Genomic DNA, 14680 nt, shown 5'->3' with positions numbered 1-14680 from the left:
TATAGGTCAGGCGCTCTTCAACAAGGGGGTCATTGCCCCGGGCTTGTCTGTCGGTAAAACAGTTGTTTATTGACGGATTGTTCCTATTTTACCGACCGTACCTGATCCGCTAGATGGCACTGGCCGTGTATCCGGTTGTTTACGCGGGTAAACCACTTGTTTTTTTGTTCTCTTTCCCAAAGGAAAACTGGACGGTTATTAAGAATAAAATATATTAGCGAGAAATTTGTTTGGAAGTTAGTTGCTTATTGTACGGCTATAGATAAAGTAACAATGAAGAAGGTATTGTTCTTTGCTTTAAGGTGCAATATGATTCTAGATATTTTGAAAATAGTGATTGATTAAGTCTCGTCTGTTGGTATTAAAAGAAGTGGGGTAGGTAGTTTATTATAATTCTCCTTCTCTTTGAGAATTCTTGGCTTATGACGTGTGTGCTAGTTCTCATTATATGATTCAAACCACGTTTCTCTCATCAAGTCTGTACAGTCTTGATCATATGTATATTATAAAATAATCTCAGGGAGAATTATAACATTTTTCTGTATATCATATAATACTATAGTCTTTAACAAAACATATAAACTTCAGCAAAACCATTTATGTATTATATGTATATGATTATTAATATTCGTCGACAAGTAAATTATTGCTACAATCATCTATCGTGGATTCAATCCTCAGTTTTTGTATTTCTTATGCCGAAACCTGAAACCTCATTTTCTTTTAACGCACGGACCATATTACGGATTAGAAGTAAGTATTAGATCCAAAGAAATGAAATAAATCGTTTATATCATAACTGAAAGCATCCCTCCGGCATTATTAGACTATAAATATCGTGGCAAAAAGAGTCTTTGCTGCATTATAAGGTAACTGGATATTTTATCTTTATCAAAGTTATAACATGAAGTACCAGCGCCTAATAATCTACTGTAAAATTTATACTGATCCAAAGAAGGAATATACGGAGCTGCCGCTAAAGCCAGCGGTAACCCCATGAAATCCCCACGTCAATCCCTAAGGACCACAAGGTGGCAGCCGGTGACGTAGCAAGGTGCTGAAGTCCGACATATCCAAGCAAAATGACTGGTCCTTGTCACCGTTACGTGAACATCAAATAAATTGTTAGGTTCAAGGTCGTTGCGATCAGTTTGTCAGTTGAGTTCTCACGCAGCTTAAATATAACATCGGAACGTCAGTCAGGGTTAGCTAACTTCTCGATATATTTATCAAAGACCAGCGGGTTCACTAGCCTCTTGACGAATTAACGCACCCGCACGCAACACATGATATTTGCCATTCTTTCGCTTCGACTTTCTCACCTCACCTCGTCACTTCCTGTCCCTTGATATCGACCCTATATCTACAAAGTTCTTCAGTTCATTTGTAATTCCTACCGAGGATGTCGTTTCTTAGGGACGCAGTGACACCACTCCACTTACAGCCGAATCCGAGTAGCGAAACGTCACTGTCGTCTACTGTACAGGGCTAGACATAGTTTTTGAAAATTTCAAATTCCGAGTATACACCGAGATTCGATAATTGCTTCAGGTGATTTCGGCGAATCGAAATCGATCTCCCTTGTACACCAAGCGCGGATGTAAGAATTCGAAATCCGGGTGGTTCCTACGGTGCGTTCGTGTGGATGGCGAAGGATCCGACGGATGCGGATTCACAAATGACGAATGCCCTTGATCGGTGTGGCCTCGGCCTTGAAAGAAGGGAAACGTGGAGATCGATGGGCGATAGCCGAAGGATTTTCCCACGGGACGTGGACGCAGTGCTTCACGAGGGTATAACGTACATCTGCTTTTTCCAAAGTCAAGATTATCGAAATGGTAAGTACCGTGCGGTAGAAGTCATACTCCGTACTAACTCTTTTTCGTACACTGAGGTAGCTCTGAAGTCGAAGAGAAGGTTCGCGTGACATGGATCGACGTTGCGACTAATCGACCGATTTTCTCCTGCGAATAGGATAAGAGATTTCTGATATTAAATAATTCGTGGGAACCCTGTCACCAGGGAGGACGCACCTTGGTACAGGGTTCCCGGCATGTGGGAAATCGGCCGAGCGTAACTTAGGTAATGATCGATTTCTGCAATTGATAAGGGTCGCGTTTCACCGGCTAAAAGTACATTGCATACTGAACTCCATCGACGGCGTCCTCCTCCTGGGAATATGGTAGGAGACTCTGTGACTGGAGGGGCTGACCCCGCCATCGGCGGAGTCAACTGGGCAGGTCGGGATTGTTATTGTGCAGTCGGCGAACATTGGCAGTAAGCGGAACTGTGTAAGTAATCGTGTGCTGCGATTTCCCGCACCTTTCCTATAGCTATCGCGGTCACCTCTATCTCCGTCAGCCTGTTGTGACTGCAGCCGAGGCCGGGAAATCGTTCTGTGGAGGAACTTCTTCTTCTTGATCCTTTTTGACTTTATGCTCCAGAGAGCCAAGTGCCAGGTAGAGAAACGTCAGTTGTACGAGGAAAACATACATGGGAGTTTAGGTTCTGGTTTAACACGTTGATAGACTGGCAGTAAATTTATAGACGACCCGGCGGGCTCCCTGCGAGGGAATCGGCTAGGATATACTTCACAATACACTTTTCTATGTTTTTGCAGTGGAAGAAGATCCACACTCTCTTGGTCTGCCGGAACCTGAGTTCTCCCTAGGAACCTCGGATTCCCTGGAATTCCTCCTCACGGATGTCGAAAAACCTAGGGCGACCACATAGGAGTTTCAACATATAACCTATGCCATAATTAAAGGCTAATTAAAGGCTATTTTAGTGCTCCAAAAATAATTTTTCCGCTCCACCCCTAATGCCAAAAATGCATGGACTTCCTAAGTGTAGATTAAGCTGGGAGGACCACAGTCAAAACAATGTTAAAGGTAAGTGTTATAGAATTTTAGTTTACATATTATTTAACCGCTTTTTAAAGGCTGTCGAATGAGACCAAATTCGATCGAATCGGACCACCCTATCCCAAGATATATACACCCCCTGGGTGTCCCGAACTGGATTTTTTAAATCTCTGAATACACATTAGCGATGTAGTCGTATCCAATCTAAAGAATCATTCATTTATGCGCACGCAATTAATCTTAAAATTCGTCTTGAATTAACGGCTCGACATTTCTGCAACAACTAATTTTACCGCTTCATCCCCTAGGTCAGAACTCACCCCCTCTTTACCTATGTCCTTGTATCTCGGCGTACGAGAAAGGTAGGACGTTGCAATTGGTCTTACACTTCGGCTCACTTGCATATCTCTGTGCAGTAGCTACGTATAACAGCGAATGAAAGAGGTTGCTCTTGGCTTCTAGACCTTGAGTAACTCCCAAGTTCTGTCGCACTGTTGTGCACACGCTTAGATTATCCATATACACGTACAGGAGCGATGGCAGTGCGGAGAAACCCAACGGACCATGTTTGCTCCTGGCGGTGGGAAATAAAATTTTCACGGCTGATTGTCAATTTCGTTTTTGTTCCTTGTGTGGCTGTTGCTAGTGGAAATAGTGGCTGGAGAACCGTCGGGCATTAATCACCGCTGGTTATCGCGCATCGCGCTTATAGACACCGAGGCGTGTCTAACATGACTTGAAACGGTTTGGCGATCGACTCACGTTCCACGGCACGGGCCACTCTCGCTTAGACTTTATATAAAGTGCCTCCGTTCCTCTGGCATTAACAGGTAGCGGATGCCTCTTAGTCTTCTTTTCGATTTATTGATATGGGTGGAACTGTAGGAACACTTTGTTGTAACATCGGGGTAAGTGCATAAGGATCCTGGAACAGTGCACTTGGACTGTTCACGGGTATTACAAATGGACGTACAGGGTGATTATGAGAATACTATCATTTCAAAATCAATTTGCATGCAAATATGTATACAGTAATGCGCAATTGAAGTGGAAGACTTGAATTTTTGTGTATCTCTACGAAACTATGACCGATTTAAAAAAACCAAAGATATACTTTTTAGGAAATTTCCTTCCCGTTCGAATGGTAAAGGTTTTATCCCGATCGGATACAAAATGGCCGAATGGCAGTGGTTGGAGTGAAAAAGTGCATTTTGGAACTTTTTGAAAATTTCGAGATCTAGTAGTTCCGGAAGGAAATTTATATTTCTAATCAGGGAACGAGAGAGAGCATCCTTCGGCATTAAAAAAACACACCCATTGAACCCCTGTAGGATCACTCTAGGGGGAGTTACACCCCCTTGAAGTGAAAACACTTAAATGGCCATAACTTCCGAACGCGCCGGCCAATCTGGTCCAGTTTCTGCATGATATCATATTTAATGATACTGCAGATTCTTACAAAATTATTGTTCTCGGAGATGATCCCGTGACGGAGATCTCGGGATTTCGCAAGCGCACCCGAAGCTTCCCCGCTATTTTTCATTAGGAAAGCGATGAAATAGAAGTTTCATTTTTATCCACGTTGTAGCTGAGATTTCAACGATTAAAACGCGCTTTTAAACATCCGAATACGAGTGCGCTAAGGGGTTGTATTATCCCTTTGAAAAAAACGCCTAAATTTTGCGATTTTCGCTCGAGATACGGGGGAGACAATCGCTAGGCGCGCGTGGTGGGGTAGTCGGCCGACCGAGCTGCGGAGAGACGTGTAGCGGGGCAACCGCTCAGGACCGTTTGATCCGCCGCGCTGACAATGGCGCATACTAGAAGTTTTTTAAAAATAATAATTAAAACAATTTGTTTGTTTTTATTTTTCATTTTTTCTTTTATTTGTTTATTTATTTATTTATTGGTTATTTTATTCAATTATTTTTTGACGTTAATTTTCTTACTTTTTCTTATTCTTTTGCATCTTAAACCTCTCAATTACCATGCATAATTTAAATTAAGAATAAAAGAAATATGAATTCTCATGGGGTATACCAAAGAATTCTACGGCCGAAGACGGAAGGTTTTTTTAATTAAATGTTAATCTATTTAAGGTGACTGCAAAATCGAAACGAAACAATGCCCTTACACTTGTATGTTTTATGCCAGATTTAATGACTCTCCCGCTAAGCTGAGAGGTACGGGGGAGGCCTCGCATTTTTTTTCAGGAAATTTTTCTAGGAACATTTTCTTATTTTTTACATTTCTTTTATTCTTAATTTAAATTATGCATGGTAATTGAGAGGTTTAAGATGCAAAAGAATAAGAAGAAAAAGTAAGAAAATTAACGTCAAAAAATAATTGAATAAAATAACCAATAAATAAATAAACAAACAAATAAAAGAAAAAATGAAAAATAAAAACAAACAAATTGTTTTAATTATTATTTTTAAAAAACTTCTAGTATGCGCCATTGTCAGCGCGGCGGATCAAACGGTCCTGAGCGGTTGCCCCGCTACACGTCTCTCCGCAGCTCGGTCGGCCGACTACCCCACCACGCGCGCCTAGCGATTGTCTCCCCCGTATCTCGAGCGAAAATCGCAAAATTTAGGCGTTTTTTTCAAAGGGATAATTTAACCCCTTAGCGCACTCGTATTCGGATGTTTAAAAGCGCGTTTTAATCGTTGAAATCTGAGCTACAACGTGGATAAAAATGAAACTTCTATTTCATCGCTTTCCTAATGAAAAATAGCGGGGAAGCTTCGGGTGCGCTTGCGAAATCCCGAGATCTCCGTCACGGGATCATCTCCGAGAACAATAATTTTGTAAGAATCTGCAGTATCATTAAATATGATATCATGCAGAAACTGGACCAGATTGGCCGGCGCGTTCGGAAGTTATGGCCATTTAAGTGTTTTCACTTCAAGGGGGTGTAACTCCCCCTAGAGTGATCCTACAGGGGTTCAATGGGGGTGTTTTTTTAATGCCGAAGGATGCTCTCTCTCGTGCCCTGCTTAGAAATATAAATTTCCTTCCGGAACTACTGGATCTCGAAATTTTCAAAAAGTTCCAAAATGCACTTTTTCACTCCAACGGATCATCTCCGAGAACAATAATTTTGTGAGAATCTGCAGTATCATTAAAGATGATATCATGCAGAAACTGGACCAGATTGGCCGGCGCGTTCGGAAGTTATGGCCATTTAAGTGTTTTCACTTCAAGGGGGTGTAACTCCCCCTAGAGTGATCCTACAGGGGTTCAATGGGGGTGTTTTTTTAATGCCGAAGGATGCTCTCTCTCGTGCCCTGCTTAGAAATATAAATTTCCTTCCGGAACTACTGGATCTCGAAATTTTCAAAAAGTTCCAAAATGCACTTTTTCACTCCAACCCCTGCCATTCGGCCATTTTGTATCCGATCGGGATAAAACCTTTACCATTCGAACGGGAAGGAAATTTCCTAAAAAATATATCTTTGGTTTTTTTAAATCGGTCATAGTTTCGTAGAGATACACAAAAATTCAAGTGTTCCACTTCAATTGCGCATTACTGTATGCAGGGTTATTCGGTTAAAGCACATCATTTGATGTTACCATCGTCGTTTTGTTTCTATTAAAGAATCAATTTCAGCTGATGCGCGTGCAGTTAACAACCTTGTATGTACATACGTGTCACGTGTTTAGCGTAAAGACGCGGTTACACGGCGCATCGTACGGCGAACCAGGAAAATAGCGCGCGATTAACGGTTCTGCAGATTTGTGATGCAAAATCGATTAAAAAGATGTAAGAAAGAGGTGGCGGTTAACGTTGGACAGAGTTTGTGCAGAAAATTTGTTCAATGCCTTTGGAAACGTAGACGATCTAAATTTATTGATCAGCTGCGCAAACTTGACGTTCCGCGTTGTCCGCGATACGCCGAAACTGTACGATCCAACGTGAACCTGCACGAATTTCTACGAACGATGCACGGATCATCGTGCTCGCCTCCTTCGATCTGTGCAAATTTACCGACAGCCGGCCGGAACCTTTGAGTCAGGCAGCCTGAACCGCGAGTCATAGCGAGCCAGCTATGCCGAACGGGTGTGTGTGAAGTTAGCATATCAGTTGTTAGAATCTCACAAAGAAACGGTTGATTTACTTGCATCCCACATAGTTCTATAGTTCATAACCATTTTTAGCGAAGGGATGAGATGCGAGCTTCGCATTTGACCTTCCAGCATCTCATGATATTTCGACTTCCAAAGCCATGAAAATATGTTTCCCACATAGTTCTATAGTTCATAACCATTTTTAGCGAAGGGATGAGATGCGAGCTTCGCATTTGACCTTCCAGCATCTCATGATATTTCGACTTCCAAAGCCATGAAAATATGTTTCCCACATAGTTCTATAAGATTTCCAGCATTTTAGGGACAGTTCTACTAATTTAACCGTAGAAAAAAATTTAAGGTGTACGGTTATATATAACTCGAATAATCGAAAAAGGGGAGATGTTGATCTTTAAATGTAAAATCTGAGCTCGATTATGGTCAGGATCAATAGTTCGGATGTCTCTGGAAGATCTAGTGAAAAGTTCTCGTCGCTAGCCCTCTCCGAATAATTATTAATAATTATTTATTACTCCGGAGTACTGACTCAGAACTCGTATTAAAACACCAGCATCTCATGTCTATATGGTTTTCGGAGTAATAAATAATTGTTAATAATTATTCGGAGAGGGCTAGCGACGAGAACTTTTTACTAGATCTTCCAGAGACATCCGAACTATTGATCCTGACCATAATCCAGCCCAGATTTTACATTTAAAGATCAACATCTCCCCTTTTTCGATTTTTCGAGTTATAGTATATAACCGCACACCTTAAAATTTTTGTCTACGGTTAAATTAGTTGAACTGTCCCTGAAATGCTGGGAATCTTATAGAACTATGTGGGAAATATATTTTCATGACTTTGGAAGTCGAAATATCATGAGATGCTGGAAGGTCAAATGCGAAGTTCGCATCTCATCCCTTAAATATTCGATTCTAGGGTTAGTTTTATTGAACTATCGCTTAAAATGGTTATGAACTATAGAACTATGTGGGATGCAAGTAAATCAACTGTTTCTTTGTGAGATTCTAACACTGATATGCTAAGTTCACACACACGCCGAACGGCGTGTTGGTATCGTGGTTCGTTGAGATAGGTTCGCCTAACCACGCGCCGTGTAAAGGCGCCTTAACCGAATATTTGTTAGGACATTTGTACTCGTCCAAGATTTCATGGGAATTGCGTAAAGGCGTTGAATCATCCTAGAGGGTTCTGAATACGTGGATGCAGTGTCAACGTCTGTGACGCACTGGAGCAGGTGCGTGTCTACCACATTATTATTATTATTCTTCGCCTCAGACGTTCGATCGTGTTTTAGATATCGTCTTTGTTCCCCTTTATTTATAGAAACCTTTTTACTTGGTGTCGTCGCTGCTTATTCGCAATCGCTATACGTAGTTGGTTCCCGACTACAATGTTTTTTTTTGACAGCTCGCAAACAATGCGATCCTTAGGAAATAACACGTGGCTTTCGATAAGATGACGGAAATATATATATATACTAAAATCTAAAAAGGAAAATATTTTTCAATGCAAAACCATGCAAATGCGTACCTTAGAACAGAAGTTGTATGCAGAGCCACGCGTGGCTTGCTAGAGACTTCATTGCTTTCGATCTGTCAAAAATATATACTCTGAACTCGTAGACTGACTATAGGCACGAAACAACGTAATAATTCAAAGTCCTTGGTCTCAGTCAAAATATAAGCTTAGTTCAACATTTTTTCGTTTCTTGTCTGCTTTGAATTTTCCCGCTCACTTGGGACTCATTCTCGGGATATCGTGTCTTACTGGTGCAGACTCTAACCCCAGTCCCTTAATCGCGGTCATACATATTCAATTCCCTTCCGAGCGTATGCTAACGCGATATTAAAGTCGAAACAATGCGTTCACGGTAAGATTGCGGAGAATAAAGAAAAAGTTTTGAAAATAAATATCAATCGGAGAAAATGAGTAGTCTGAGCGTTATTTAAATGCCGGATACCAGGGGTAAACTTTTCACCCTCGAAAATATTGGTATATATAGCATACCCTTTATCGTATTATACCTATAAGTTTCTTGCGTACATTGAAAGTGCGTCCACAGCACCACCTCTCGGTTGATGCTCGCAATACTTGAGCAGCTAGCTGATCCTGTTTATATGGGAAACATAGGGAAGTGTATCTTTATTAGTAACAAAAGCTTTTAAATTATTTATAAAAGAACCACGAACGAAACAATCAATCGCGATGGCTTCGAAAATCTAAACCTCAATTATCTTAGGAGAAAATCTTTGACAAACGGTATAACATATCTATATTAAAAATATTGTAGATACTTCGTATGTCTTCGGCAGATCAGAGCTTAATCGTGGCTTGGTGTTACAAATCTAAATTAATTTATTTAATAAATACGTTTTACTTGCACGATAAAGACAGTTTAAACAAAATACGATTCTTTATTATAGGCAGAAAAGTTGTTGAAAGTCGACACGTAGATTATGTCGAAAAAGCGATTCACACAGATAGACCTGTCGTTACTGGGAAAATAATTCCTACGATGAAAATCAACAACCTTACGTGAAGTTTCAGTAGAAGTAACCGACGGAAAATTTCTAAAACATTTGCTCCTATACTATATACTGTATATATATATTGATAATACAAAAATTCCATATTAAAAATATTTCAAATTCTTTATGATATATTATCAATCGTCTTCATCTCTGAAAAAATTTGACACGAATAAAAGCTAAGTAAGCAGTGGATAGAGCAGATACGCCTGAAAATGATGAATTTTCAGCAAGCCTACGTGATGAAATTTATAACAACTTTGCATATAATGTGGTACACGTATATGTCTAATATGTATTAATTGTGGATGAAACTTTTCATATATGAGAAATATGTTGTAAATAAAAACTATGTTATAAACTTATGATACATATAACATTAAAATTTTTAAATAACATACATAATATAAACGTTACATTTCTTACATGATAAAGCTGCGTAGCATTATGATCACCTGCATACGTTTTTTACTCGATTTTCACATCTAACCATACAACAATATCTATTTGTTGATATGTTTAATTAATTTATTTATTATAAAAAAATAAGATACGCAGTACAAACAAAGTACACCAGCAACAAACGAACGTCCGACTGCCTAAGTATTGCGTATACTGGCCGCTAGGGTCGCGCCACTCGAGCTACGCAAGAGGCCAATAGCTACAGTAAATCGACCTGCTACCTTTTTGTATTTCTTGTAATGGGTAAAGCATCGCTGTTCTATTGAGAATAAATGTGTAACGAAGTGGCAGACATGACTCAAGCCAAATTTCATTCACTCTTCGTTCACCCTTCTACGTATATAAGACGCGTGCACACACAACAATCATACTGATAATCTTATCCATAGACACTGAGTCAGTCATTTGACGAAATTTCTTTGTTACGTGTGTCCTTCGCTATATTGGTTTGTTCTTTGGTGAACATCGTAAATTTTATATGCCAACTAGCTGGCCTTGAGAAGCTTGCACGCCATCCGGTAAATACGAAATTTGCCAGAGCGAAGGAGTTTTTGAACGGGATTGGCGAGGGCAGTGGCGGCAACGACGGCGTGAGGGTGAGAGGGCTGACGGGAGGGGACGTAGGATAATAAAATTGTTATTTTGCGTAGACTTCCTTCATATATATGTATATACATGCACCTACATGTACAATAGATAAGCCGAATTTCAATGAGCGTGAGACACTTTGATCGGTGTTGGTCAGATATACGTATACGTATACAGTCATAGGTTGGTTTGATACTTGATTCGACTAGGCAGGACCTAGTTACACGTATAGGTTAGATTGGCAACTATTTAAGTATGGCATGTATGTTCGTAGATATAAATGCCATAAATCTATTTTATTTCATTTTGTTTCCTTCTCTCTTTTTTTTTTGCATATTCATGACGGATACAGTTAAATATATTTTGCTAGGTCCTTCTCATATATATGTGTGTGGTTTCTGCGAATTCGAAACTTGTGTTTTTGCATGCTGAGTTCGCTTGGTTTTTGTATATAGTATATTTGTGGAATTAAAAGACAGATGAGCGTCAGGTTGGCAATGCTGGACAAATTTTGAAATCGCGCTACAAGACGTCGGGTATACATATATTGGGGTTTGAGCAATATGTTTGTTATACTTGGAGTAGCTATTTTTCTTGAATTCTCAATGGAATTTTTTAAAAGTGCGTTAACAATAACGAATTTTCCAAAAATTCTGTTCAATTTACGAGGAATGTTATATTTCGCCGATTTTCTTTTCTTTTTCATTTTTTTACTTATCCGTACATCTTATATTAGCGTTACCAATCGATCATGTAGATTCTATGAATATTGGTGTGAAGTTTTAGGACTTTTATATCTATTTATTTAACGTCATATTAATATACATATGCTCGATGAAATTCTTCTCTTTGCGAATAGATAAATTAAGAGATCATAATATTAAAGACGATAAACAAATGAATGTTTATCGGTATTGCAAATCTGTTATTTAATAATTTCAATTAGCGCTTTGTAGCCTATGACGAAACTTCCGAAAGGATAAACATGCATCAGCAAAATTTATACCCGCAGCTGATAGAGTTTAAAAAATTAGGAATTAATTATTTTCAAAGCTAAGGTACAGGTGTCACAGACCGCGACGTACATTTTTCCGTGTTATACCCTATGACGTTTAAGGAGCTTGCCCCCTATGTCAAAGCAGTTTTAGGTAAAACGAGTCACTGTAGAAAGCTGCACGCGAGGGACTTCTTTGAAATCTCCCAACCACTAGTATAGACGACAAGAACGTCAATCGAAGACTTTACTTTGAGATGAGAGATAACGGATCGAGGTTGTATAACATGTGGGACATAGCTATAAACCATGGAGAGGACGTCACGAGACCTACAGGCAGTTTCGTTGGTTTATTTTTAATGAGAAAAAAACGACGATCGCTGGCAAGGGTCAATTAGGAATAAAATTTCTTGAAATGACATTGGAGTGTTCATTAAATATATGATTTTTTTAGCTATAAAAACAAGCCAAAAACATTAAATACGAGTAAGGTACGTTTTCGGAATTTGTACACAGGGTTACAATATCAATCCATTTCGGTCGCTACTAAAGTATTCTGTACCACTGAAAGGTAATAAAACCGATAGAATCGAACAAGAAGTTAGTTCCAGTGTTAATGGATTCACGGTACAGCTTGAATAATGTCGCAAGGCTATTTTGCAATGATCGATGTGTACTGTACGGAAAGAGAATAAAAATTAATTCGACATTTTTCTATAAGCCATACGTCACGACACATGAAGTATCTGTTCTGTGTATATAGCTTGCCATCGCCATGCTAAAAATCTGCAATATCACCCCTGAAAGATTGACTGTATCTCGGATCACTGCGTGCGGATTGATGTACTGCAACTTTTGACCACGAAATTTCTAAACTGTATCTATCGCGTCTGAGCTTAAAGTTGACTTGCGATTACGCGTTACGATCTACGTTATACGTATATCCAAAAATAGAAATATTCTTTTTTGGCAGCTTGATTTTTTTTTTGCAAATCTCATAATCGGATTTTCGTCTTTAACGAATCGCCTGGAAACTTTCTGGATCGTCGTGAATCCTTATACGCCGGATTGTGTAATTCCTGAAGTAAGTAGGTCTGGAAGAGGCTGGAATCCCATTCGTCGTATTTTCCTATGTTTTTGATTGCGCGTCTCCATAGCAACCTACCGGAAGCTTGCAAAACACTGAACTGGATGAATTTTTCTAGGTGTACCCATGCTTCACTACGTGTACTGCGTTCGAAATACTCGGCAGACCTCTAGTAAAAATTTAATTATGCAAATGAAGGGTCCGTCAAGAGATCATAGCTGGTTCTGGACTGACCAAATACAATTTCTATTAGTGAGATTATAGGCCTTTTTTTACATACTGCCCTCAAATTCTCTTTTGCATGTCATAATATAAGAACCGTGCCAGAAGTACAACGTGCGAGAGCTTTATGAATATTTCGGTATTTTGTATCCATCAAGATGATGTGTCAGCTTTACTAGTTCACTTGAAACGAGACCGTTTGAACAGGCAATGGAACGACTTAAGAACTATCTAGTCTATATGTATGTACACAGCGAGCATTTGACTTTCGTGCGACACATCGACGACAGTCGGTACTTCTCGGTTACCTCGTTCGCAAATGGCGACGAATGAGAATCACAGAATGGAGGATATATAAAGACGTCTTTTGGTTTGGCGTTGACACGCGTACTCCATAATATCTATATATATACTATACTTAAAATCTACATATATGATATGCTTAATATATACTTACGTATAATATAATACTTACAGTCAAGTATATGTATACGTGGTATCTAAGTGTTTCAATTGCATGAAAAGACGTGAAATACATACGTCTAATATATAGATATATTATATATATATGTATATCGTTATTCCGGATTCTCGCGACAACCAATCACGGATAATTTAACGTTCATCATGTGCGTCACGTGGGGTAAGGTCACGTTGGAAAATTTGCAGATCGTCAGTTACATATTAATCGTATATCCCACGTTTGCCATTGATGATAACAATGACCAATATGTTTCACACTGCAAATCCAAGTTTGTTATTCCCTATGCTTCTCGTGGTAGTCACTTTTTACATACTTACAAGTGTGTTATTTTTACGTTGGAATGCGTGGGAATAACAACGCGGTTTTAAGTATGTCAAAAGTGACTACCACAGTAAGAACAGGGAATAACAAACGTGAATTTTCAATGCAGGGACATTTTCAAAATTATCTTGGTATTAACTTTATTCGAAAATTGCGGGTTTTTTGCTATCCCTAGGAATTTGAATACATATATTTTTATATTGACAATTGAAAATACAATGTTACGTGTTTTATACCTACTAAAAATTTCATCTTGAACATTGGCATGTTTCTGCATCGTGGTATGAAAATAGGCTTAGGTCCTTTATGGAATTGCCATGACATTTTAGGGTCGGAATAAAAATAGTTTCACAGTGGAAAATGGTGTCGTGGTATCTATTTGACAAGTTTTCAATGATCGACATAACCTCGATCAATCTCGCATCCTCAAGCACGTGGATGTGTTGGTTAGACATAAAAGTGGAGCGGTTCACATTGATTATATATACACGTTTGCTAAAGAGATACTTTGGGGACACGAAAAATTAAGGAGCGTTCACAATAGCAAGCTAATGTTTTTTTTTTAACTACTACTTTGGGACATCACAGCATTGGAATTATGATCGAATCTAACCTAATAAAAAATTTCTAAGCCCATCACAAATACTGGGTGCCTAATACAGAAAAAATACAAACAAATTTGGTGAATCAGTCCGCTTTATAGTCCTTAAAATAGCCATTACGTTAGATATTTTTTGGGGACGGTCCCCAAAACAGCCCCTTGCCCTCAAAATACGACTTCGTAAATGAAATCCCCTAGCGAAATATACAGGGTGAACCACGAATCGTGATCAGTAGAGTTTACTTTGTTATTAGCAGTCCGATCGAAAATGTTTTTATCAGCTTTTGCATGGTTTCAAGAGAGCTTTAACGTGATAGTGAAAAATTACTGTTTAACTCTTTTTTAAATGTTTTTTCAAGGTTACCTTGAATTTTTTGCAACTGAACATATAATTTTTTTACGCCTGTCTGTTAGAGGATTTCAAGACGAAT

General features: G+C 39.0%; 2 protein-coding genes across 3 annotated transcripts in view; one reads left to right on the top strand and one right to left on the bottom strand.

Moving 5' to 3' along the window:
- The window catches only part of LOC107269431, a 98975-nt gene that overhangs the window by 2912 nt on the left and 81383 nt on the right, over positions 1-14680 (top strand). The gene's annotated exons all lie outside the window — the stretch shown is intronic.
- LOC112494597 lies at positions 1552-2487 on the bottom strand. Its single transcript, XM_025086753.1, has 2 exons — positions 2034-2487; positions 1552-1964 (listed from the first exon to the last, which is right to left on the bottom strand). Exons 1-2 carry the CDS (start codon positions 2218-2220, stop codon positions 1828-1830), a joined length of 324 nt encoding a protein of 107 aa, XP_024942521.1. The 5' UTR covers positions 2221-2487; the 3' UTR covers positions 1552-1827.

This window comes from Cephus cinctus, unplaced genomic scaffold, assembly GCF_000341935.2.
Source record: "Cephus cinctus unplaced genomic scaffold, Ccin1 Ccin1_scaffold0661, whole genome shotgun sequence".
Lineage (NCBI taxonomy): Eukaryota > Metazoa > Arthropoda > Insecta > Hymenoptera > Cephidae > Cephus > Cephus cinctus.
The sequence above is the reverse complement of the archived record's forward strand: the minus strand, read 5'-3'. Positions and strand labels throughout refer to the sequence as shown.

Bases quoted from the DNA above. Each gene is read 5' to 3' on its own strand.
- LOC112494597 (XM_025086753.1), bottom strand. From the start codon at position 2,220: ATGGCGGGGTCAGCCCCTCCAGTCACAGAGTCTCCTACCATATTCCCA. The intron at 1,965-2,033 runs GTGCGTCCTCCC...TCCTATTCGCAG, and splicing joins GCCGGGAACCCTGTACCAAG to GAGAAAATCGGTCGATTAGT.